Here is a 27,910-nt window from a genome sequence, read left to right on the forward strand (position 1 = left end):
ATAAACATATTTATGACATTTATGAGACTAAAAAAATAGGAAAAAATGATATTCATGAGACCATTGAAAATCTGAACATTAATTGGATATTTAATGATATTAAGGAATTTGCATTAATTTTAGGTAGGATAATATTCTGGTTATGTCAAAAATAAGTCCTATTAGAGCTATATACTGAAATTTTTATGGATGAATTGACATGATGTCTGGGGCTTCAACGTCATAAGGAGGCAGGAAAATGGAAGGGGTGTGGATGGGGCAGGGCTGGCATGGGTAGAAGGTGACTGGGGCTGCTGATGGGCATATGAGGTTCATTATTCTATTTTACTGACTCTTGTGTATGTTTAAAATTCTCCCTAATGGAAAGTTAAAAAAAGTCATGAGACAACTGTATAACAATGTAGATTACAAGGGGTGACAGTGTGATTGTGAAAACCTTGTGGATCGCACTCCCTTTATCTAGTGTATGGATGGATGAGCAGAAAAATGGGGACAAAAACTAAATGAAAAATAGGGTGGGGATGGGGGGATGATTTGGGTGTTCTTTTTTACTTTTATTTTTTATTCTTATTCTGATTCTTTCTGGTGTAAGGAAAATGTTCAAAAATAGATTGGGGTGATGAACGCATAACCATATGATGGAACTGTGAACAGCTGATTGTACACCATGGATGACTGTATGGTATGTGAATATATCTCAATAAAACTGGATTTAATTAAAAAAAAAAGTCATGAGAGAAAAAGTGTTCTATAGGAGGTATAGGAGCTGGCCTGGTCCTAAGTGGAACCCCCGCGTTTTTGCCGACAGGAGGTTCTGCCTTTCACACTTCCACCACCCTCCGTCTGTGGCTCCCTTTCTCCTTCCTCCCTTCCCCCTTCGGCTCCGATTTGGAGACTTCTGGCCCCAGATCCTGGGTGCTATGACCCAACGACTTCTTGCTGCCCCCCTTTCTGGACTCAACTAGAATGTCTTGCCTAACCAACAGATTTATGGGGGAGAGGAAGTGTTTCTATCACCTTGACTCAGAATCCGTTTTCCTCATAGAATGTTGATTTGCATGAGAGTTAGCTTTTTTTTTTTCTTTTTTGGAATAAGTATTAAAGTTTATTAAAGAAAGAGAGAAAGAATACACGTTAAAGAGGTAATGCGGACGTGTTCAAGGGAGAAGCACGCACTGAGTGGCAGTAGGTTAGCTTGTTAGGTGTGAAAGTTTTACAGCGATTTTCTTATCTCGACCTTGAACCCATGGTGTCTTTGTTCGAGCAGACAGTTATCACAGTTATCAGAACTTGTGACCTGCCCTTGAGCATCTAAAATTTGTCTTTGGGCAGATGTTTAATAACCCTTTTGACCCCATGCTTCCTGTTATAAACTAAGAATCTGCTTTGGGCCTATGATTTTATAAGCTTTTATGGTCTGGGGAGGTTTTGGAGCTTTAGAGGAAATTTTTGTCCAATGAGGTTTACAGCTGGAGTTGTGGCTTTGCATTAGGGTTAGCTTTTAAAGTACAACTATGTGTTATACATGTATTGGGATTTAGCTAACCAAATAATCATATCACAGAGTAAGGGCTTTCTCTGAACCAGGTACTGGGTTAGTAACTCAAATACACGGTCACATTCCATCCTCACAAAAACCCTGTGGATTAGGAACTATTATTCACCCTGTTTTGCAGAAGAGGAAACAGAGGTCCAAGGTGGCTGAGTAATGTGGCCAGGATCCCATGGCCAGTAAGTGGCCAAGTGGGATCTGCAGCTGGGGATGAATGTTTGAAGCACTTGTTCTTAACTGCCAGCCCACACTGCCTAATCGGGGGACCAAATTCCAAAGAAGTGACCCAAAATGCACAGAAATCAATCCCCATAAAGACTCATGCTCCCTTAAGTTTTCTACCTACCTGGCCAAACCGAACTTATTTTTTGGCCTTCAGATAGACATTTTAAAGTCATCTAAAGCCATCTACCCAGGAGGCAGCCAACAATTCTAAAATATGCTGTTTTTAACTGCCGCCGTTCTGTTTTATATTTTTAATTGAATGTTTTAAATTTTGTGCTTGCACCCTGAAGCTATTTTATTGTAAAGCATGCAATTTTATAAATCAGATTTTATACAACCCAATGATTAAAACCTCTGATTGCTGAGGGGGATGGCTAAGGAGCAGAGATTCCAATTTAGAACTTAGGACCAGAATTTATGCAAAAAACATCATGAGCACAGTAGCTTCGTTTTCCATTTTGTTCGTATCCTGCTGGCTCAAACAGCTGGAGCTTCGGAAAAGCTGAGGCATCAGCAGAATCACACCTCATTAGCTCCCACACTGGGTTTGGTGTGGGGCAGAGAAGAGGAATTGTTTGCTGTGTGATAATCATGCCTGTGTGCCGTGCCAGTGGCTGACAGGCTTTGCGATGGCTTGGTAGACGGGTACAGTAGTCATAGAATGCATCCTAATGGCATTTCTCAACCCACCTTCCCTCTAGACCAAATATGTTTTCGGGGACCTCCTCCTTGCTCTGCAAAGCCCTTAGGGAACTGTAAAGATGTGGGGAGTCAGTATGGAACATGCTTTGATTTAAATTAAGATTTAAGACCCAAGATCACTGTGGGGCCCATAGTGGCATTCTGTCAAATTTTCTGGAATAACCGAATGATCTACCTTTTCCGAAGGGAAGAATACAACTCCCGACTTTTTGGAAACTCAAACTCAGAGCCTCAAAAAGTCATAAAAGGTGAAATAACCAAACAAAAAACACCAAAGGTAAATGTGTATTGCTTGAGGCCTCACCACTGGGGCACTGATTCATGAAACAGTTTTTGTTATTTGAGATGAAGAGGTGCTCCCATCCTAAAGGCTTTTCCCCTGAAGTCTAGACACTCTGGAAGGTCTTGGGGCCAACTCTGCTTGTCTTGGGAACTCATCAATTGGATTTTTAAATGGAAGGTGATTAGGTGATAAAAGCATCTGGTTTCGTCATCAGCTGCCTCACGGATAGTACTCCACATGAGCATGTTTGGTTAAGGTATGACTCTAGAAAGGCCCTCCTCCAGTAATAAGACCCAGATATTTGCTCTACACTGACCACAGGACTGCTTTTCAAGCTAATGCTGGGCACCATATTGAGTGGATTGGCAGCAGATTGCTTCAGCCCACCCTGGACAAAAGCCGAGCCAGCTCCTTCTTTCACTGCCCACGTGATTTCTACCAATGGCCACCATGACTTCTCTCAACAAATCTCTCAGTCACTTGTGGTTGGGATTAATGATTGTCAGGTCTCAGCAGCAAGGCAGATGTGATGTGTCAATTCCAGTCTGCTACTTGATCTGTCCAAACCAGAATTCCTGATTGCTTTCTACTTTCTTTCCCCCTGGACAAGGCAGTGCTGCAGCTACATATGCTGTGGACAAGAGTGGGTTAGTTTAGAGGGAAAGAACAGCTTCCAGGTGGACAGGCAGCCATGACACTGACCGTCCTGGCATTATTTGTTATGCTCCTCATTTCAATGATACTTGATACAAATAAGAAGCTGTCTAGACTCCAGGAGGAAAAAGAACATACAACGTGGTGGCTTTAAAATACATCTACAAATTCTCTGATGCTCCTTCCTTTTAAGGTAAACCTTAATGCCCCTTTCTTTGAGTGTGTCATGAACTGGACTTAGCAACTTGCTTCTAATAAATAGAATGTGGTGGAAGTGAAAGGGTAGGACTTCCGAGACAAGGTTATAAAAGACATTGTAGTTCCTTCTTGCTCTCTCTCTTGGATCACTTGCTCCGGAGGAAGCCAGCTCCCAGGCTGTGTAAATACACTCAAGCAGCCCTAAGAAGAGGCGCATGTGGAAAGGAACTGAGCCCTCCAGCCAAGAGTCGGCATCAACTTGCCAGCCACATGAATGAGCCATCTTGAAGGCAGATCCTCCAGCCCCCGCCAAGCCTTTGGAGAACTGCAGCCCAGCAAGCATCTTAGATGCTGCTCTGGTTTGCTAATGCTGCCATTTATGCAAAATACCAGAAACGGATTGGCTTTTATAAAGGGGGTTTATTTGGTTACACAGTTACAGTTTTAAGGCCATAAAGTGTCCAAGGTAAGGCATCAACGATAGGGTACCTTCACTGGAGAAAGGCCCTTGGCATCTGGAAAATCTCTGTTAGCCAGGAAGGCAAGTGGCTGGCATCTGCTTGCTCCCAGGTTGAGTTTCAAAACGGCATTCTCCAAAATGTCAGCTTTCAATGGCCATCTTCAAAATGTCCGCCTTGGCAGCAGCACTGAGCTCCTTCTGTCTGAGCCTTTATAGGGCTTTGGTAAACTAATCAAGACCCATGCTGAATGGGTGGGGCCACACCTCAGTGGAAATAATCTAATCAAAGATATTACCCACAGTTGGGTGGGTCACATCTCCATGGAAACAAGTCAATCCAAACGTTTCAACCTAATCAACACTAATATGTCTGCTCCCACAAGATTACATCAAAGAACATGGCGTTTTGGGGGACATAACACATCCAAATTGGCACAGATGCCATCTCAGAGTGATCCTGAGCCAGGACTGTCCATTTAGGCCATTCTTGGATTCCTAACTCCTGTGAGATAATAGGTGTTTGTAGTTTTAAGCCAGTAAGTTTTGGGGTAACTAGTGCAGCAACAAATAACTACAATGATGTGACTAACGGAAGCCCACAGATATTTGGTTCATGGCTTTAGTCATCTCTTAACCAGCTCTGGCCCCATCTTCCCTCATCATCTATAGAAGCATAACTTATTTGAGTTTTACCACTTTTCTTGATGGGAACAGAGAGTAAAGAGACAACCAAAAGCTAGGTTGCCAGATGTGCTGGTTTGAATGCATTATGTCCCCCCAAACGCCATTATCCTTGATTAGTTTACTTGAGCACTATATAAGCTCAGACAGAAGGAGTGATCTTGCTACAGCCAAGAAGGACACTTTGAAGAATGCGCAGGAGCTGAGAGAGGAGCTGCAGATGGGAGACAGTTTGAAGATGGCCGTTGAAAGCAGACTCTTGCTCCGGAAAAGCTTAGAGAGGACAAACGCCCCAAGAGCAACCAAGAGTGACATTTTGAAGAGGCGCTGTGGCCTAGAAGGGAACGTCCTGGGAGAAAGCTATTTTGAAACCAGAACTTGGAGCAGACACCAACCATGTGCCTTTTGAACTAACAAAGGTTTTCCGGACACCATTGGTCATCCTCCAGTGAAGGTACCTGATTGTTGATGCCTTATCTTGGACACTTCATGGCCTTAAGACTGTAACTGTGTAACCAAATAAACCCCCTTTATAAAAGCCAATCCATTTCTGGTATTTTGCAATCTGGCAGCGTTAGCAAACTGAACACCAGATCATGAAGAGGGAGCAAGGGTTCTAGAGGTTTCTCAAACAAAACATTCAAGCTTTGATTTCATCATCACATATGAGTTGGAAGGGTCTTTGCTTTGGTGGCTCCCCAAACTGCAGTGATTCATGACAGGGTGCCAAGTTGTGTAATGGTAGGCGCTGAAAAATCAGATACACCCTTGCTCCCCGTTCCTCCTTCCACACCATCACACCATGCTGAATGTGGGAAACCATTTTGGAAAAGAAATGAAGAAAGCATTTTACTTACTTCATGATGATGATGTAGATAAGATACATCAGTACGAGGACTAAAGATTCCCACCTGCAGACAAACCAGAGAGAGTCAGTTAATGAAAGTCACCAGAGGGAGACACGGAACACACCAACCTGTTCCTAAAGAACATATTTGATGTGAATGGCAGCTCAACACACCAAGGACGGCACGGATAAGCTAAACTTGCAGGCTGAGTACAAATACTTCCTGGGCTGTAGAAATTTTCTGTGCTGCGTACAGTTCCCAATGACCTTTCTCTTCCTTCCCCACTTAAAAGGAAAATGCTCCTTCCTATTATTCGCTCACCTAAAAGAGTTCTTTGAGCACAGCAAGCCTTCCATCTGTATGGCTGAATCCAGGCCTAAATTATAAATCTGTTCACAGTGTGATCACTTAATAAACTTATTTGGTTATTTTTACAAAGGGAAAACTAGAGGAAGTGGTGGGGGTGAATGAAGGATTATCGACAATACAGGGTGCAAAGAGAAAGAGGAAGGGGGAGCAGCTGGGGAGATGTAAGAATGAATGGGTGGGAAAAACAGGGAAGAGAAAAAGAATTAACAAAACCGCTGAAACGAGCTTATCATTTGAATACTTCTGCTACTTTATTTTAGTAGCTTCCAGCTAAAATAAACAAGGAAACTTGTTTTCCAGGCTCTCTTTTAGCTGTAGGATTAAGTTAGCTAACTGAGGGAATGATTTGGTTTCCAGGAAAGGTTCCCGGAAAATGACATAATGACATTCCAGCTTGTGGCTGCCCTTCCTATTCTCCTTTCAATCTCCACATCCAGAAATTTACCCTAAGGAAAGATTTGGTCTAATGTAAAAAAAATGCACAAATGAGAGTTTTTATTGTGGTGGTGTTTATAAAAAGTGAAGAGTTGGAAAGAAACAAGATGATTATAAAACGGGGGATCGGGCAAGTTGATTTTGATGAGTATGTCCATACAACATGTCTGTGAAGATTAATTACCTAAATGTGAATGTGCCTATTATAGAAAGTGCTCATGATGCACTATGGAGACAACTAATTCTGCCATTTTCTTGGCTTCTCTCACAGCAAAACTTCCCAAGGAGCTGCATGCACTCCGTGTCTGCACCTCCTGTTCAACTGGCAAACCTCTCAGGTCTAACTTCCACACCCAAGGATCCTCTGAAACAATCCTTGTCAAGGTCACTGGTGACCTCCATCTACACAAATCCAGGGATGGTCTTGTGTCATCCTGCTCAATTTCTCAGCAGCATGAGAGCTGAACACTAGCCCTCCTTCATAAAACAATGTTTTTTCTTCCCTTTCCAGAAGCCACATGTGGTAGATTGCATTATGTACCCCTCAAAAGACATGTTCTTAATCTGCGTTTCTGTGGGTGGGAACTTATTTGTAAATAAGACCTTTTGATGATGTAATTAGTGGTTAAGGTGTGGCCAATGCAATCAGGGTGGGCCTTAATCCATTTTACTGAGGCCTTTTAGAGAGAAGAAACCAGAAGCCAGAAGTCAGAGAGGACCTCAGGGGAGAGCCAGGAGCCAGAATTTGGTGGAAACCAGAAGAGTGGATCCAAGGAGAGGAAGATCCAACAGGTGATGGAGGCAGAGACACAAGCCAAGAAACCCCAAGGACTGTGGCAAGCCAGTGTCAGAAAGCTACAGACGCTGGGGAGAAGGCATCACCTTGCCAAAGTCTTGATTTTGGATTTCTAGAATCTGAAACTGTGAGCCAATAAATGCTTGTTGTTTAAGCCAGCCCACTGTGTGGTATTTGTCATAGCAGCTGGGCAGACAGAGACATCACACTCACCCAGTTTTCCTCCTGTCCCTCTAGCTCTCCTTTCCAATCCCCTTTGCCTCCTCCATTTCCTTGGTTGACCTCTAAATAGCAGACCCTCTTCTCTTTTACCTACTCTTTCTCCCCAGGTGATCCTGTCCTCATCCTGCCCTATTGTTATAAATACCAAATACATGATAACCTCATTTATGCATCCCCTGCACACCTATCGGGGAGCACCAGATTCCTATATTCAACCATTGACTTGGCTTCTCCACCCGAAAGTCTGTGTATCAAAATGGAATTCTTGATTCCCACTTCTAGCTTCATTCTCCCAGGCTGTTCCATCTCAGCAAACTGTACTCTTTCCCCATCCCAGGCAAACCCATTCCTAGAAATCAATAAGGGGCCCTCCTCTTCCTGCACCCCCACATCCATCAAGACACTATGTCCAAAATATGTCCTGAATCTGTTTGGTTAAATGTCACCTCACTGAAGCCTTCCCTGCTACCCCTCCTCTGCTTGCTGTCACATGACCATGTGGTTATCTTGTCTATTCATTTATTCCTTATTTACTGAATGCCTGTCTCCAGCAGTCACTTGACACCTGTCCTCACACTGGCCCCAGTCATCTGGTTTCTCCCTGACAGCTGATTTGCCTCCAGGAACACACCTCCACCCCACGGCTCCCATCCTCTCCCTGCTTGATGCAGCCCTCAGCCTGGTCTCAGACAGTCAGTCTCTTCCCAGAAGGCCCCCACAGACTTCCTTCTAGATGGCCTCTCCTCTTCTTTCAGTCCCCCTGCCCCCCATCATGCAGGTGACACTCCCTTTGAGCATCAATTTCTAGTTGCAAAACCCCTCCAATGGCCTGAACGTGATTCTGATCTCATCAAAACCAACACACATGCAATGGGTTAATTGGGAAAAGTGAAATTTCATTCACAGCATTCATTTTGAAGGATGAGATGCACTGATTTGGGGACTTAAGTTCTCACCCAGGATTGGAAGGGATGTCATGTTATTGCTTAGATGCATTTTAACTGACTCAGTGAGAGGTAGCCCAAAAATCAGCCAAGTTCAACAAAATATTACAGTTAGGTTGAATTAAGTCCAGCATTTTCTAAAGAGGTACATTATATACTCTTTCTATTTTTTTAGGTCTATTTTAGATCTTTCTGATCTTTTATTCAAAGTAAGCTCTTCCATTGCAATATTGGAATCAGGTCCTCTTCTGTCATGTTTCAGGGATGCCTATGAGATGGGGTTCCCCACTTCTGTTGGAACTTCCTGGCACCTACATTTAGGGAACACCATATGCTTCTATTTTAAGCATACCGGGCTCTCCAAGGCCTCTGGGCCTTTGCACCTGCTGCTCCCTCTGTCTCTTTGCCTGATAAATATTTGATCATCAAGCCTTGGGTTCTGGGGGAAGCCTCCCTCCCCCACACCTCCCCAGGGTTGTGCACATCTCTGCATGACCCTGTAATAACATGTCTAACCTCTGCCTCCTCTCTAGCTTGAAGAGGAGGTGAAGGGTGCTGAAGAAAAGGACAGCCACTCCTTTCTTCTTGCCTTCAATACAAACTTGATGGCTGGAACCGCGGCAACCATCATGGGACCATGAGGGAAAGACCACGAGAATTGCAGAGCCACCCAGCCAGCTACACCTGGTGTACTTGTTACGTGAAAATTATTTTATTTTTATTTATTACCATTTATTTAATCTGCTGTAACTAGTTTTTCCATTACCTGATGCTAAAATCATTCCTGACTGACCACCAAGCACCACCTGTTGGCTGAATGTGACACTGCAGAATATGCTGCTTTAGGACCAGTGATGGAATCTAAAATGTGTGATGGGGATACCCTGTTGTCTTAGGTTCCCAGCTGCTAAAACAAACACCATACGATGGGTTGGCTTAAACAATGGGAATTTATCAGTGCACGTGTTCAAGGCTAGGAGGAGTTCAAAATTGAGCTGTCATCATGGCAATGCTTTCTCCCCACAAACTGTGGCATTTTGGGGCTGACTGTTGGTAATCCTTGGTCCTTGGCTTTTCTGTCACATGGTAATGCACATGTTGGTGTCTTCTGTTTTCTCCTCTGGGTTCTGTGGCTTTCTCTATGCATGAATTTCATTATGCTTATAAAGACTCCAGTAATTGGATTAAAGCCCAACCTGATGCAGGTGGGCCACACCTTAACTGCAGTTACATCTTGAAGAGATCCTATTCACACTGGGCCCATCAAATGGGCACCAAAACCAAGAACATCTTCAAACTGGGGTACATGATTCAATGCCCCACACTTGTCCTTATGTATTTATATTTAACAAAGCTCATTTTACCCTAAAGAAGACTCAAGTTTCAAAATGAACTCAATTTAGCTTCTTTTTGAGGTTATAGAGTGAATTGTCTACCTGCCTTCAAATCTCTAGGACATGCTAAAATATTCTACAACACGGAATGGTATTCACTGTTTTAAGGTATTATTAAAATACTCCTGTGTTTTAATTGTACAGATTGAAGAGTCTGGTTTTAAGAGGATAAATGGGAGAAATCAGCTTCTAAACAAATGCATTCAGCAAAATAAATGCTTGTGGTTGGCTGGGTAAAAAGGCAGAAGATGCCAAGAGAAGAAAACATCTTAAAGTTCAATATATTTCTATTTATCCAAGGAGTTAAAGAAAAGCCCTGGAAGTCTCAGAGTAGATATGGGCGGGTGGTACAGACTTTTCTCAGCCTCACTCATGTGCAAAATTCTGTCCATCAGCCCATCCATATAATAATAATAATAATGATAACAACAACAACAACAGGCTGGCACTCTGGGAATGATGTCGTCTGGTGCCATGACCCACCCCCATCCGAGTCCCTCCCTGGAAGGGATGGCCAAGCGTCATGTGTCATTTAGATTCCGCCCTCCCCTGCCCTCCCCCAGGCCAGAGCAAAATCTCCCTGGAAATCTGCAACTCATTTATATCTGTGGCCTTCCAGGCTCAGTACTCATAACTCATACACAGAACCATGGGTTCAGGCTGAAGACCCTGATTATCTGTTACCACGCAGAATCTGCACCCTTCAGCTGCAGGCTTGGGGTTCCCCTGGGGATTCCCCCTTGGGGATGAAAGAAGTAGACTCTCTCTTTCTTGCCCTCTACCACGGAGCAAGATGTTTTGAGGGTAAGACTGAAACAGGCTCATCGTGAACCTTGCTGCCACCTCCTCCTGGTTTTTATCCTCCAGTGCCACGGAGTGGGGAGACAAGGGAAGCTCCCGCTGGAACTGACAGTAAGCCACTCCTGGAAATCTGTTCTTAATGTTTTTTTCTGCACAAGAGCAGCATAAAAGTTTCTGAGATCAACTGTGATCATAACTTGTGATATTTATGGCAGTGTCATTAGCAAAGAGCACATTTAGCAACACGTAAGCACCTACGACTTGTGAAGGCAGTGCGATGTCTGTGCTAATTTGCTGTCGGCTTGAGCTAGGATGCTTCTGGAAGTTTTCTAGTGCTGGACCGAATCCCCAGGGAGGTGGCGGTGGAAATGTCACCACCAGTACGAAATGACGGGGAGTTTCTCCCTCACCTCTGAGCCGTAGTGCTCTCTCAGCCTGCAGACCACCGTTACCCAAAAAGCTTTACTTTTTATATGAGTCAACTTGGAGATTATGCTGCTTAAAGCAACTTCTGGCTATCTCCTCCTCTTGAACAGAGGAGAGGGACAGTTGGCAAAAGTATCACAACACCGTGAGCTGGAGCGTCGCATTTCTCAGCACTCCCAAATTCTGAGGATCACAGACCCTCCAGCAAAGAGTTAGCACATCTTTGGCTGAAAGGGAAGCCTCATGGGCTCTCTGCTTCTTCCAGCTCATTCTCAGCTTTAAAGAACGCCATGAAAGCTGTCCGTCTATATATACTGTCATACCTATTCCACTTCTAAAGACCAACTATTGGGAGAAAATTGAAATGAGAGTACACACCACAAGCCCTTTCTATGTCCATTTCAAACACACTGGATGTGTTCAGAACCCATCTCAAAAATGGGTTTTCACAGTTGGCTGCAATGCAAATACCTTCCCATTTATTTAATTTGGGCAAAGTTTCCTATCTGCCAAAAAAAAAAAAAAAAAAAAAATCACTGATTTTTCAGAGCACTGAGATCTTCTTGAATGTCAGGCAGAACTTGAATGGATTAAAGGTTCCCAAAGTGCCTGAAGCTCAGGTTTCCTGATATACACAGGATATGGAATACAGGGACGTGTTTTGGACACAACTTGAAAAGATGAGTCAGATTTTAATCGTGGCCTAGCAAATGGTGGACTGGAGAAGACACAGTTGTCATTAGGCCTAACCTGGACCATAAAGATGCCTACATATTAGCATCCCACATGGAGCACCCACCCCGACCCTGTTAAAAGAAAAGGTCTCTGCTCTGGAAGCTAATTTCTTTGTTGAGGCAGACAGAGGGTTCCTGAAAAATTCTCGTCCCAAGCTGTCATGAATTCCCCCTTCCTCTCCTAAACCCTGACTCTGGTCTTCAACATGAATTACTCAGTTCTGCAACATAAATGGGGGAATAAGAAGGATGGGAAGAAAAGAGGTACTTACCAGGAAACTTTTTCATCATAAATGAACTGTGAAAAAAATAAAAGGATAGAAGATTAGAGATACACACGCACATACATTGTTCTGGTTTGCTAATGCTGCCGGGATGCAAAACACCAGAAATGGATTGGCTTTTATAAAGGGGTTTATTTGTTTACACAGTTACAGTCTTAAGGTCTTAAAGTGTCCAAGGTAATGCATCAGCAATCGGGTACCTTCACTGGAGGATGGCCAATGGCATCCGGAAAACCTTTGTTAGCTGGAAAGGCATGTGGCTGGCATCTGCTCCAAGTTCTGGTTTCAAAATGGCTTTCTCCCAGGACATTCCTCTCTAGGCTGCAGCTTCTTTCCAAAATGTCATTCTCAGTTGCTATTGGGGCGTTTGTCCTCTCTTAGCTTCTCCGGAGCAAAAGTCTGCTTTCAACGGCTGTCTTCAAACTGTCTCTCATCTGCAGCTCCTCTCTCAGCTCCTGTGCATTCTTCAAAGTGTCCCTTGTGGCTGTAGCAAGCCCGCTCCTTCTGTCTGAGCTTATATAGTGCTCCAGTAAACTAATCAAGGCCCACGCTGAATAGGCGGGGCCACACCTCCATGGAAATTATCCAATGAAAGATCTCATCCAGAGTTGAGTGATCACATCTCCAATGAAACATCCAATCAAAAGTCACCAACCCAATCAACACCAATATGTTTCCTGACCACACAAGACTGCATCAAAGACAATGGCGTTTTGGGGGACATAATACATCCAAACCAGCACACTCATACATGCCATGCTCTAAGTTCATAGGCTGTTCACCTGTTTCTGGCATGGTGGTAACCAGGGCAAGGCCAGCCTGGAGCACAGGGCACTTGTGAGTGAACACTCCTCTTCGCTGGTTGAAACTCTGGCTAGTGTTAATGGGAGGCAAAGTTGGCAGGGAGGAGTCAGGGAAAAAGGGTAGCTCCAGCCTTTGTGCAATTTCCAACCAACAGTGGAATGACAGGGAAGCAACCTGCTTTGAAAAGCAGGATGCGTTATAGACTTTTAGACATGGAAGAGGACCTAGGAGCTCTGCAGGTATTGCTGAATACAAGTCCCCTACAGGTCACCTGTAAGATTCTTGCACATCTCTGTGCACTGGGTAGCACCTTCATAGTTTTTATGCAAGTACTTGTATTTCTTCATACTCAAAATTTTTCTTTCAACTGGCCTATATTTTTGTTCCCTTAAAGTAATTTATTTCTAAAGGAAACTTTCCATCACAACTAGAAATAGAATATCAGTACCACTTGCCTCATATAGAAGGTAATTCTGAAAAAATAAACGGAAGAAAAAACAAACTTTTTGAAAATTAAGGCTGGACACCTGCCCTTTTATCAAGCAGATTAGTAAGGCTCGGAGCTTGGGAAAGACACACAAGCCCCAAATTGAGATTTTCTCAGCACATGTAGAATTGAAAGAGAATACAGAGAGAATAAATATCACATGACAAGATTTAATTTATGTAAGCCCTTGTCCATATATCATTTAAAATAATTTTCCATTTTGGAGAAGAAGGGATATAGTTTAAACTCTCTGATTTATATACAAGGAAATGGAGTCTTAGGGAATTGATTGAACACACATCGCAAACACATTGGCAGCTTAATTTTTGTTACTTTTGTTTTTGTGATCAGATTCCACAAGTCACATTTGGATGAAAATGTCAAACTAGAACGGGCAACTGTTTACATATACATAATCAATAGTTAAAAAATTTTTTTTTGGTCAGGAAATCATAGAATAGAGCAAATTATTTAAGAAGGGATTTTTTTTTCCTATTAATTGAAGTGAATTCAATAGCTGTCTTAGACAGTGGGCTGGAACAATCAATTTGTAGGCACTTAAGAGAGTCAAGATGCTGGTAAGGAGTTTATTATACCAGACCAATTTAATTTTCTTCTCTCAGAGGAGGCAGGCAATAATATGTCTGATGAAGGCAACTTTTCAGAAGCCTTTATTCTATGTGATATTACTGATGGATGGGGCAAGGATCTTGCACAGGGAGATACTTGAAGCTCAGTTTCACCCTGGAGGAAGCACCCAGTGTGTGTATTCTAGAAACAGGTCCTAGGGCCAATGCAGCTTTAACTATTGGTCATTTCAATGATCCCACCAAAGAAAAAAATTGAGAAAGGGCCTAACTGTACAAATGACACGAAACAGAAGAAAATTAACAGAGGTGTTTTAGTTTCCTTGGCTGCTCAAGCAAATACCATGCAAGGGGTCAGCTGAACAATGGGGATTTATCAGCTCATGGTTTTAAGGATGGGAAACTAAATCAAGGCACCATCAAGGTGATGCTTTCTTCCTGAAGTCCGGAGTTCTGGGGCTGGCTGCTGGCGATTCTTGGTCCTGGGCTCCTCGTGCACATGGCGGCCTCTCTCTTTTCTTCCAGGTTCCACTGACCTTCAGTATCTTGTTCCCTGTGTCTTTTTGTCTGTCTGAATTTCATTCCACTTATAAAGGACTCCCGTAATAGGATTAAGACCCATCCTGATTGAGTTGAGCCATACCTTTTTAACTGAAGTAACCTCATCAAAAGGTCCTACTTCCAATGGGTTCACACCCACAGGAACAGATTAAGTTTAAGAATATGTTTTTTTGGGGTACGTACAGCTCCAAACCACCACAAGGGGGCACACTAAATCAGAGAAATGGTAGAGCAACCTGGGATGAGATGGGATGTATGAACAAGGCTGAAACATCAGGAACCTAGGCTCAAGATGATGGTTGTGGCTGGAAGGTTAGAAGGTGGTGGTGGAAACAGTTCAGGGAGGGAGAAAGAGAGAGAGAGATGATATTGCAGCAAGTACTAAAACCATGGAGCATCAAAAAAAAAAAAACAACAACAAAAAACTGGTGGAGGTTTCCCTCTTTGTCTTGAATGGAGATGCCCATCTCTGACCACAGGTCTGCAAAGAGGAGGCTAATCAGCAAACGCAGCTTGGTTTTTGGTTTCCATCCTCTTATTTTAAGACGATTGCGTGGAGAAATGAGAGGACTCACATAAGAACAATAAAGTTGATTAAAGGAACTAGAAATCAGGCCTCTAAGAAAATCTAAATGGAAATAGATTTGCTTATTGCAAGAAAGGAGGTGAGAGGGTGAGTTATTAACTGCCTCTGAGGATCTGATGGCGCTACTTGGAGGAGGAAGTACAGCTGATTGTCACCTCTCCGAAGCCTGAAAATGAGAAAATTGGCACTGTTTGGGGAATGTTCCTTAGGGAAAGTTCATGGCAAGTTCATTCTGATGAATTTTAGAATTTCCCTGTCCGAAAACTCTTAACCTGACAAGGACAGGCATCCTTGATGCTGAAGGTGATGGCTGGGGGAAAGGATTTGTTATTCCTTGTAGGTTTCATTTACTTTAATTCTCTTAAGACAGGTGCTGCATATCCCTCTGTCTTTTCATGCTCTAGCTGTGGGTATGAGAAAACAAAACAACTTCTCTCACCCTTTGCAGCAATATTACTAGTGTGGAGGAAAACCCCAAGTCATTTATGTGCTTGTCTAAATCAAGAACCCTCACCCCCAATTCTGGACAGTGACCACTAGGTGGCGCTCACGCCTAGCCCTCTCTCCCTCCCTGTCTATTCTGACTGCCAAGGTAGGGAGGCTGAAATGAAGTGGGTCCAAGCCATTTTCACAGCAACATTAAGTTTCCTGAATGGAGGGGAAGCAACTCCAGGCAGAGAACCTTCTAAATAACCATCAGCCAATCCACTGCTGTTAGGGCAGGGTGGTATTCTGGGGAGTTTCTGCAAGTGCTCTACCTTGGCGACAGGTAGAGCCCTCATTCTATGTCAACATGATCCTCATGATGTGTGCCATCTAGTCATCTGCTATTGTGGCCTTTGGAAATGACCCAGCTCTCTTCCACATGGGTTTATGAAAACAGGTGTGGGGTAAGTACCTCTTGCCTCTGTGTCCTCCTGGCTGTGTGTGGGGTCAGGCACGGTGGTGGCCGTGGGACCACATCTAGGTGGTGCAAACTGGTGTCTGGGCCCCAGATTCACAGATCATGGGCTGGCTGGGCCGGACCCGCTCTCTGACCCAGACATGGCTCACTCATCCGAAGCTACCCTTGGCTTCTCCCTAAGGCTTCCACGTGTCCCACAGCTGAGCCAAATGTTAACCAACAGAAGTGAACTTGGAAAAAAGCACTCCTTCCCTCTGGGTACCATGGTAACCAGTTTTCCAGCCCCAGTGCCTGCTGTAGGATTCTTCCAGGCAAGCCACATTCCTATTGGGCCAGGTGAATCCCCAGATGTCGGAGCATCCCACAGAACCACTCAGGAGTGCTCAAGAGGGACGAGGAGGGACACAGAGCAGCCAGGCATCAGCCAGGGGGGAAGGCAGGGGAGGGGAGTGGGCTGCTCCTTTTCAGTGAGCTGAGGGGCAGGCGGCTGGTTCAACATCATCGGCATGCCCGTCTCTGGGTTTGGAAACTGTAAATTGTAACCATGATGCCGGGGCGGCTATGTTGCTAAACCGAAGATTTCATAGCTTGTATTACAATCACTGGCACAGTTAGAATTTAAAGCAGGAAAAATAATAGGAGAAAATCAACACCATCGTTTTCTTTCAGGAGACGGAAACCTTGAAGATCTGTCCTCCCTCGCTGTAACAAGATGGAAACAGCCTCCCATGGACTGAGGAGATGTGTCGGGGAACACCCGACTTGCCTAGCTTTTTTTGGGGGGGATGCTGGTGACCAAGGGCGATCTCAATTCAGGAAAGCAATCAAACGGAGCCTCCTGGAAAGTGGCTATTATGCACTGAAATGGTTTACCCTTTAAGGTTGAACAAGAATTCCTACAATAGGATCAGACAAGCAGGCGAAGTTGATGGTGATTGCAGGAAAGCAGACTATCTAAAGGCAAGTCTTAAGCAGAGTTGGCCAGCTCATATAAATCTATATGGGCCAGTAATATGGTGAGGAAAAAGGGCTAAGAGAAACGATTTAGGATTTAGAAGATGATAGTTACTAAGCCAAAAGGACTATTAATTTTGATTAGTAGTGCAAAAACAAAAACAAATAAACCAAAAATTCCAAACAGTTTTCCTTATAAAAGACAAGGAGTTCTTATACACACACATATTGCATTTACCAATATAACTGACCCGCTTAACTGTTCAACGGATAAATCCAAGGACTGACAGGACCTAGGGCCCCAGCTCCAGAAGTTTACACCAGCATCATTTAAAGCAGGCCCTCATTTTTTTTTTCTAAGCACTTTTATTTAATTTGAATTATATATATACACACACACAAATACCCACAATAGCACATTAAATACCATTTTGCCATGCCAGCTGATACACAGCTCTTAACACTACATGGAATACAAAATACCCTTTTTCTCTGGGTTAACAAGCATTAAAAAAATGTATTTGCAATGAGGAATTTTAAATCAGTAGGAAAGAAGCTGAGGTAGAAGCATCGACAGCCAGCTCAGTAGAAAGCGTCTATATTTGTACTTAAGGAAAATAAGAACCTAATAATTAGTCTCACATAAATTGTTGAAGTAATAAAATTTTCCCCTTATATGTCTGGTCACAATGCCATTAGGTAAACTGCAACACAGTCTGAATTTCCCACTTGAAAGAAAACACATTAATTCTGTTTTCTACTTGCTTTATACTTGCGTTGTAGGGGATCTAGAATTCTCATTCAAGTTACTGGAGGTAGTTAAACAACAAAAAGAAGTTATCTTCGTATTTGAATATCTAATCTCAAGATAGTAAAAACAGAAAATTTTGATTTAAAAAATCCTGCTCAGAGCATGTAATAAACGTTAATATAAAAAGTTAATGTTTACAAACAACATGAACAATTCTTAATCCTATTCCTTTCTTTTAACTTCAGACATGAATTTTAAAGCAAAACATGTAAGAATCTTGAATTTTTCCTTGTTAGAAGGTTTTTTCCCTTAATGATTCCGTTTAGGCTTACTTTGGTGTTCATGATCTCCAATTATAAATGTAGTCATTCATTTCCACGTGCCGTAAAGATGATTTCCCCAGTAATGGTATTTGAGTAAGTTGGTTCAGAGTCTTAGGATGCAACCCACAGTTAGCAAGATACTTATGAACACACTTCTGTGGAAATTTAAATTCAAGTCAGTAAAAACCCGTTCAGCTTTTTAATTACCATGGGGACTTTGATAAATAAATGGCTCATTCATGTTTCTAAACATCATTTTTTTTTTTTTTTAAACCAGGGTCCAGGGTTCCTCTCTGGGAGTGTGGGCTGCCATCCTCGAGACTGCCATAGAGCCAGGGAGGCAGTGAGGCAAGGCAAGTAAATGCCATGTATATGTCCTACCATTTTTAAGTTGCCTTATTCTTTTTTTTTTTTTTTGATTTTTTATTGTAGTAACATATACACAAAGCAAAATTTCCCATTTTAACTACTTCAAAGTGTACAATTCAGTGATATTAATTACATTCCCAGTATCGTGCTACCATCACCAACATCTAACACCCAAACTTTTTCATAACCTCAAAGGGAAACTTGGCACCCATTAAACAGTAACTCCCCCACCTCCTCGCTAACCCAGGCCCCCAGTAACTTGTAATCAACCTTCTGTCTCTGAATTTCTGAATATGCTCATTCTAGGTATTTCATATAAGCAAGATCATACAATATCTATCCTTGTGTGTCTAGCTTATTTCACTCAACATGATGTCTTCAAGGTTCATCCATGTTGTAGTATGTATCAGAACTTCATTCCTTTTTACAGTTGCATAATATTCCATTGTATGGATATACAGCATTTTGTTTATCTGTTCATCTGCTGATGGACACTTAGGTTGCTTCCACCATTTGGCAATTGTGAATAATGCTGCAAAGAACACTGGTGCATTCTGTTTGAGTCCCTGCTTTTAATTCTTTTGGATACATACCAAGAAGTGGGGTTGTCAGGACATAATTCTATATTCAACTTTCTGAGGAAGTGCCAAACTGATTTCCACAGTGACTGCACCATTTTACAATCCCTCCAACAATGTATAGGGGTTCTGGTTTCTTTGCATCTTCACCAACACTTATTACTTTTTGTTTTTTTATTAATTTTTTTTCCCCTAATAGCTATTCTAGTGGGTGTGAAGTGGTAACTCATTTTGTTGTGGGGTACTAGCAGTCTTTTATATATTCTGGATATTAAACCCTTATCAGATATATGGTTAGCAATTATTTTCTTCCATTCTCCAGGTTGTTTTTTCACTTCCTTGATAATGTCCTCTGACATGCAAAAGTTTTTAATTTTGATGAAATCCATGTTATTTATTTTTCTTTTGTTGCCTGTGCTTTTGGTATCATATCTAAGAAATCACCACGAAATTCAAGGTTATGAAGGTTTTCCCCTGTTTTCTTCAAAGAGTTTTATAGTTTTATCTCTTTTGTTTAGGTCCCTGAACCATTTAGGATTAATTTTAGTATATAGTATAAGGTAGGAGATCAGCTTCATTCTTTTGCATGTGAATATCCAGTTTTCCCAGTACCGTTTGTTGAAGAGACCATTCTTTCCCCAATTAATGTGCTTGGCACCCTTGCTGAAAATCAGCTGACCACAGATAAACAGGTTTATTTTTGAACTGCCAATTCTATTCCAATGGGCTATATGTCTATCTTTATGTCAGTACCACACTGTTTTGATTACTGTGGTTTTGAAATAAGTTTTGAAATTGGCAAGTGTGAGACCTTTTCCAATACTGATTTGGTTATTTTGGCTACTTGTGATTCCATATGAATTTGAGGATCAGCTTTTCCCAAATTTCTGCAAAAACAGGCTGCTGGATTGTGATAGGCATTGTGTTGAATCTGTAGACTGCTTTGGGTAGCAATAACATTGTAACAATATTAAGTCTTCCTAGCCATGAACATGTGATGTCTTGCCATTTATTTAGGTCTTCTTTAGTTTTCAGTGTACATATCCTTTACCTCTTTGGTTAAATTTATTCCTAGGTATTTTATTCCTTTAGATGCTATTGTGAATGGAATTCTTTTTTCATTTCCATTTCAGAATGTTCTTTGCTGGTGTATAGAAATACAACTGATTTTTGTGTGTTAATCTCGTAGTCTGCAACTTTGCTGAATTTGTTTATTAGCTCTAGCAGTTTTCTAGTGTATTCTTTGGGATTTTTGATATAAAGTATTATAATGTCTGTGAACAGAGAGTTTTACTTCTTCCTTTCCAATTTGGATGCCTTTTATTTCTTTTTCTTGCTTCACTGCTCTGGCTACAACTTCCAGTACAATGTTGAGTAGCAGTGGTGAAAGCAGGCATACTTGTTTTGTCCCTGACCTTAGGAGGAAGCTTTCAGTCTTTCACCATTGAGTATGATGTTAGCTGTGGGCTTTTCATAGATGCCTTTTAGCATATTGAGGTTTCCTTCTATTCTTACTTCTCTGAGTGTTTTTATCATGAAGGGGTGTTGGATTTACTTTACTTTAATCAAGAGTGGGGATACAAAACAGGTTGTCCTTTGTAGGACTGTAATGTTCTCTTACCTGCATCCCTTATGTTTTCATGATATCTCCTAGCTACCATAGTTTTGCCCATTTTGATAGCAGGAGAGCCAGAATGTAATGGCTCTCAATGAGCATAAGAACCTCAATGTTTCTAAATCAGAGGAAGAAGAGGTTAGCCCCCAGGAAGGAACAAGTCCTAGAGAGAGGGGTCAAGGGGTGGCTGGGCTGGGAGACCAGGTGGGTGGCAAAGGACAGTAATCAACGCCATTTCTAAGACTTCGTTTCTCCCACAGAAGATTCTGGATCATTGACGATTAGCTGTTTTGATAGAATTCTAGGAGAGGGGAAGCTGAAGATATTCCTTTCTGCCTACAAACATGACTTTAAAATAAGTCAAGCAGTCAAGGGTCTTTAACAAGGGAATTGTGTCTTACCATCATTTTAAAGAAGGTAAGAGGTAGATTGGGTTAGGAGATTCTGGATTCTTTCCTGGGGTGGTATAGCTGTACCACCTGCTCAGATAAACTTGAGGTATAATAGCTGCCTGACCTTCGGGCAAATCACTCACCTTCAGAAGCCTTGGTTTTACTATTTGTAGAATGGGAAAGCATTTAATAACAAGCTTAAACAATCATGGCTATTAGACCCAGTGCAACTATGCAGTTCTGTATTAATAAACTACGGAGTCAGTGTTAAAAAGTATGGGTGTCTGTGGGGATGTAGGTCTGTTTTCCATGGAAGACCCTGCTCTCTAGAACTGCTCTGTCCAATATGATGGCCACTATTTAAATCCAAATTAATTTAAATTAATTAAATTTAAAAATAGTCCCTCACTCTCACCAACTGCATTTCCAGGGCTCAGTGGCCCCACGTGGGGCAGTGCTGCCCAGAACTCTCCATGGGGGGGGGTCAGCCCCTTTCCCTCTCCCCTTCCCGTGGTACCCCCTTCACTCAGGGGCATTGAAATGACCCCTCCAGGGAAGAGAAGGGAAGCATCAGATGCGGAGGTGAAGGGCAAATATAAAATATTTCCATGAGGGCAGCTGTCAGACCGACTATGTAATGAATCATTTGCATTTATGTAAATTACTTGAGTATGTAAATTACCATAACATTTCAATAAAAGAAACCGTGGGTCCTGCTGGAGCTTGGAGAAAGAGCAGGACTGGGAGGCAGGAGCCTCCTTGGGGACAGGAGGAAAGCGGGTGGGGGGGTGGGGTGAGGGGGGTGGTCTCTAAGGAGCCGTAGACTATCTATCAAGGGGAAGTGCTCCGCAGAACCCAGAATGTTCCCTGGACTTTAATGGTGACACTTCTCTTGTGGGAAGGGACTGGAGTCACTGGGCAAATTCCCGAGGGCTGTCCAGTTTCTCCAGAGCCCAATGCTGCATTTTAGGGACTGTCATCAGGGTTTAAGGGGACACTTGATTAGGATGGGGAGGGGCACTGAAAGACATACATGTTATGGTTCTGAATTTATAATTGCTTTAGAGAATACCATATTCTTCATTTCCTCTTTCTCCTTTAAAAAAAAATCAGCCCTCGGGAATTTGTCCAGTGACTCCAGTCCCTTCCCACAAGAGAAGTGTCACCGTTAAAGTCCAGGGAACATTCTGGGTTCTGTGGAGTGCTTCCCTGTGATAGCACAGAGCAAAAGGCTAGGTGAACCCAACACTGAGGACGAATTGAGTGCCTGGTCTCTAACTTCACTGTCTCCAGCTCTGCTGGTTTCAGGAAGTGTGCACTTGTCTTAATCCTATTATCGTTATTATTATATAGTTTTGCTTCTCATGTCCCATCTGCATCAGCCTACCTTTCAGCTGCCTTAGAATCCTGGACCTGACGACCTTACTGGCACCTTCCCGGCTGCTCCTGAGCCCTCCCGCCTCCCCAGCGTCTTTCCCACCATTTTGCCTCTCCAGGCCCCACAGTTTGTCCTCGGGGCTCCTTTGTGTGCGTCCAAACGGCCTTTTGACGGGGAAATCTACACGCATCAGCATCTGGTTCCACTTAGTCCTAACGTGCCCCCCGAGTGAACATGCTCTTTATTATCCCACCTCAGGGGACTGGCTGTTAAAAAGAGAAAGAAAAAAATAAAACCCTACAAGTTAACATAAATTGCTAGGAAAGGTTGGTAATTAGTTCATGGGTAGGAGGAAGGACTTTTAAAGAAAGGAATTGTGAGTGCACCACTGCACAGACCTGCTGCTATATGTCAGCTGAAGGCTCTTAGGGGTTGAACTGTTTCACCCCAAAAGCAATGTGGAAGCCTGAACTCCCAGTATCTCAGAATGTGACCTTATTTGGAAATAGGGTTGTTGCAGAGGGAATTAGCTAAATTAAGATGAGGCCGTGCGGGAGGAGAGCAGGCCCCTGATCCAACATAAAACCAGGATCCTTATAAGAAGAGGACAGACAGATGGACGGACACAGGGGAGCAGGCCAGGCGATGATGGAGGCAGGGGTTGGAGGAGTGCATCTGCAAGCCGAGGAGCACCAAGGATGGCCGGTGAACCACCAGGAGCTGGAGGAGTCAGAAAGGCGGCCTCCCCCACAGGTTTCAGAGGGAGCACGGCACGGCTGAGATTTTGATTTCAGACCCCTGGCCTCCACAAGCACGAGATGATAAATTCTCATTGTTGGAAGCCACCTAGTCTGTACAGCTTTGTAACAGCAGCCCTAGGAAACAAACCCCCCGAGGAAAAGTTCTCCAGCCATATTTAAAGTTGAGTTTCTCAAAGGGTAGGGTGGTCTACTGGCATCAGAGTTACCCGGGGAGGGACAGAGACTGGGGAGATGCACTTTCCTGGGTCCTGCTCCAGAATCCACTGAACGGAAATCTCTGGAGTCCACATTTTAATTAAGCAAGCTTTTTTTCTTGTGTGTTTCCAGTGCATGCTGATCTTGCAAAAACAACAGTTAAAGTAAAAAGAACCTAACCCTGAGGACTCAAATCTCATTTTTTTTTCATTTCTTCTTAACGGTGGAGAAATATAATTTTTCTCAAACTCACAAAACTCTATAGCCTTGACAACTGGTCTGTAAATGCACAGTCCAAACCTTCAGGTACAAGTAAAGAATCATTTCGTCCGAAGAAAACACAGGGCCTGAGTTTTCAACTGGCCCAGGTGCCTCCTGGAGTATGTGTGAAATAATGTGTCTTCGGCCTAATTTATCTGCACTCCAAGACTGGACTTGAGTGGCGTGTCATCTGTAGCTGGAAGCAGCAAAACCCCTTTATGTCTTCATGTGTTATTAGTAGCAGCTGCATTTCTTTTATCTTGGACATGTCCAGATAAATTATTTCACACATACTCCAGGAGGCGTCTGTGCTGCAAACAGGAAAAGAAGCAGTGCAGGCAAGTTTGCAGCTCCGAGTGGATATTGCTAAGTGTGTGTTCTTGGAGGTCTTGACCTGCTCTGCTCTGTTTCATCATCTTGCCTTTATAAGAGCAGTCATCTCTTCCTGGAATTCAGCAAAGTGGGTAGTTGCATTCATTTATACCATGTTTCTTGGAAAAAGTAAGTTCCACAAATTGTCCTTAAATACTCCAAACGCAGCAGAGCAGAGTGCTGGGTCATGCACTTGGGTTTGTACATTGCAGGATAAAGCTTGTAGCAACTGCTTGAGGTCACTAAAGAGTCTTCTAGGCTTCAGGTGGTCACACCTCTTCTAAAGGTAATGACTGAGAATAGGAACACAGAATTCATGTGTGTTCCCAATGGGAGTTTAAAAGACGGAGCATCTCTTTGGTTCCAACAGGGTGTGTCTGAGCCCTTCTTGCTCCTTGGGGTGGGTCTCTTCCCTCCCGACTATGAAAGGTCCATGGGAATGAGGGGCATGTGTCTCATGTCTCATGGCAACTCTGACCCTAGCAAACCCTTGGGATTGTTTGTAACCCACAGGTTCCCAATGCCAGGAACTTCTGTCCACTGAGTACCTACCTGGGTCCTTGCTGAACGTTTCATATCAAACATCACTTTTACCTTATTTGTATAGGAGTTTACAACAGGCTCATCTACAGGTAAGTGCTTTGTAAAACAGGTGAGAAGACTCTTCAGTGGACCTATTTCTTTGTAGGTGAGATGATCTAGGCCTGATGAGTGCAGTGAGCCGGCAGGACTGGGATCTGCCAGCTCCCATCTCAGTTTTCTTTCTGGTTTGCCCCCTCCTTCTCCCTGGTAGCTCTGCCACCCAGGCTAAAGAATCTGGTTTCTCTTTCCCCAACAGGTGACCCAGGGCCACTGTGGGGCTCTGAGAACTGATGGGTGGGTGGGTGGGGGGCAGCAATTCCACCTTCTCCGCACCACCTACAAGGCCTCCATCAGGCCAGAGATGCTGACAGCCCAGACTTTAGTGGGTCACAGGGGAGACGCCCTGGGGAGAGAGTTTTTTTTTTTTAAATTAAGTTCAGTTCTATTGAGATATCTTCACATACCATGCAATCATCTATGGTGTACAATCAACTGTTCACAGTACCATCATATAGTTGTGCATGCATCACCCCAATCTATTTTTGAACATTTTCCTTACACCAGAAAGAATGAGAATAAGAATAAAAAATAAAAGTAAAAAACACCCAAATCACCACCCCCCCACCCCACCCTATTTTTCCTTTAGTTTTTGTCCCCATTTTTCTACTCATCCATCCATACACTGGATAATGGGAGTGCGATCCACAAGGTTTTCACAATCACACTGTCACCTCTTGTAAGCTACATTGTTATACAGTCATCTTCAGGAGTCAAGACTACTGGTTGGAGTTTGATAGTTTCAGGTATTTACTTCTAGCTATTCCAATACATTAAAACCTGAAAAGTGTTATATATATAGTGCATAAGAGTGTACACCAGAGTGACCTCTTGATTCCATTTGAAATCTCTCAGCCACTGAAACTTTATTTCATTTCATTTTGCATCCCCCTTTTGGTCAAGAAGATGTTCTCAGTCTCACGATGTGGGGTCCAGATTCATCCCTGGGAGTCATATCCCGCGTTGCCAGGGTGATTTACACCCCTGGGAGTCAGGTCCCACGTAGGGGGGAAGGCAGTGAGTTCACCTGCCAAGGTGGCTTAGTTAGAGATAGAGAGAGGGCCACATCTGAGCAACAAAGAGGTACTCAGGGGGAGAATCTTAGGCACAATTATAAGCAGGTTTAGCCTCTCCTTTGCAGTAACGAGCTTCATAAGAGCAAGTCCCATTATAGAGAGCTCGGCATACCAAGCTGTCAGTCCTCAATGTTTGTGAGAACATCAGTGACAATCCAGGTGACGAAGTCCAACACTTCTGCATTTTGGGGAGAGAGTTTTTACAAGAGGATCTACAGGACAACTAAGTCAAATGGATATAGTGGGGTTGGGAGAAAGGCCAACTCAATCTCCTTCCCAGGTTGGGGGACTTGGATAGGAATGGGGTATGTGCTGATTTGAATCTGTTATGTACCCCATAAAGGACCATGTTCTTTTAATCCACTCTTGTGGGGGCAGAGGGATCTTTTGATTAGGTTCTTTCCATGGAGACGTGACCCTGCCCATTCAAGGTGGGTGTTAATTAGTTTACTGGAGTCCTTAAGAGAGCTCAGGAGTTGACACAGACCCAGATGCTTGGAGATGCAGAAAGAAAGATGCTTGGGGAGAAGCTGGGAGATTAAGCTCTGAGTTTACCTCTGAGAGAAGCAAGCAAGGACCCACAGGAGCTTAGAAGAAGCCCAGAGACAGTTTGGAGAAAACCACTGAAACCAGACACTAAACCTGGGAGAGAAGGTTCAGCAGAGCCAGCCATGTGCCTTCCCATGTGACAGAGGAACCCTGGTTGCCTCAGAGAAGGTATCTACCTCTTGATGCCTTAATTTGGACATTTTCACGACCTTAGTACTATAAATTTGCAACCTAATAAATCCCCATTGAAAAAGCCAACCCATTTCTGGTATATTGCATTTCAGCAGCTTTAGCAAACTGAAACAGGATGGAAATATAAAAAGAGGGTCCGATCTTCAGAAGAAACTTACTAAGCCTTGTTAGAGACTGGCTGAATTTGGGACATGAAGATGTCCAGTAGAAAGCTGTCTGTGCCTGGTGAGACATCATTGCTAAAATACAGGTGTGTGGTTGTTAGCCCAAAGATTTAGGTGATGGGAATGGGCACTACAGGAAGGGCAGGGATTGTCATGGGAGGGTGTGCAGAGCGAGGGGAGGGGAGAAGTCACTGACAGTAAAAGGAATTCCCGAAGAGCCGGTGAGCAAAGTGAGAAAGACTGGCCAGGACGTCATGGAAAAACAGCACGGTGTCTCATGGAACCAGACCATCTATCCAAGACAGAGCTTCTGTTCTGAACACCAAACCATCCAGCTAGGGTGCTATGGTGAGAGGAGCCAGAGGAGAGGAAAACTGCTTCCACACATGGATATTTACCATTCACTCCTTGTTTGCATCCTCAAACTCAGTCCACGCAGATGAGCCCACATAACCCACAGTGAGAGAACTACCCTGAGGGGGAGTTAAACCAAAAGACCTAATAATATATTGGGGGTAATTTAGAGAATTTAGGTGAGGTTGTCTGTCAGACACTTACCACGATGAGGGCGACCACAGACAGTGTGTAGTAAATGGAGTCCCTCAGCAGGCACCAGGAGGAAAGCGCCACGACCTAAAAGAGGAGGGGAAGAAAGACAAAAAGGAACTGGGTGTCAGACTCTGCGGTGAGAAAGCATGGAGTCCTGTGGCTCTGGCCAGCGAGAAACCAGAAGCAGAGCCTAGCATTTCATCTCCTGTCCCTGCACCCCACTGATCTGCTAATCAAGATGAACTGATTGAGAGCCCTTAAGCATATGAGTCTGATTCTTCCCAGAAGCAATGCCAAGAGGGGATTAAACCAGGACAATTCTATTAGGGGAAAAGCCCATGAAGAACACAGGGTGGGAGCGGGGTAGTGGGCTTGCCCCCAGACCGCTGGGTTGGTGTAAACCCTGTGAAGGAGAGTGGGAAGGAAGGCTGGATGTGTGCTAGGCTTCTGAGAGGTCTAAGGAAGGTTCGGCAAGGCCGAGGGGACCCCCCCCAATTCACAGTCGCCCATCAGAGTCCGTTTCTCCCAGGGCTGCGCTGGTCTTTGTTGTCAGCTCTAACGTCTGCCGCAGCCAGGTCTCCAGCATGGGGTGAGTGGCCAGGGCCCAGCAGCTGCTGCCCCCTCAGGAGGGGCAGGACAAGCCCCTTCTGCAGCCCCCACCTGGGCCTTCTCTTCACATTTCGATTATATGCCTGGTCTTGTTGGCATATGACCCTGGTTGAATACGGATTTTGTAAAGCCCGATTTGCACACTGATTTGGAGAAAATGTTCCTCTTAGCTGCTAGAAGTCCCTTTAAAAAGATGCCGGCTCTGCCTGGGATGGACAGACAGGCACGCTGGGGGGTCTGAGGCGG

At 43.6% G+C, this 27,910-nt stretch overlaps 1 protein-coding gene across 2 annotated transcripts in view; it reads right to left on the reverse strand.

Annotated features, from left to right (window-relative positions):
* Positions 1-27,910, reverse strand: part of SLC24A3 (solute carrier family 24 member 3) — a 561,375-nt gene that overhangs the window by 40,011 nt on the left and 493,454 nt on the right. For both annotated transcript variants that reach the window (XM_037811901.1, XM_037811900.1), the window contains 3 exons: positions 27,065-27,139; positions 11,997-12,022; positions 5,613-5,666 (listed from right to left, as the gene is read on the reverse strand). In XM_037811901.1, the coding sequence (XP_037667829.1) occupies positions 5,613-5,666; positions 11,997-12,022; positions 27,065-27,139 (155 nt within the window). The remainder of the gene's footprint in view (positions 1-5,612; positions 5,667-11,996; positions 12,023-27,064; positions 27,140-27,910) is intronic.

Source organism: Choloepus didactylus, chromosome 19 (genome assembly GCF_015220235.1).
Source record: "Choloepus didactylus isolate mChoDid1 chromosome 19, mChoDid1.pri, whole genome shotgun sequence".
In the NCBI taxonomy this organism is placed as follows: Eukaryota; Metazoa; Chordata; class Mammalia; order Pilosa; family Megalonychidae; genus Choloepus; species Choloepus didactylus.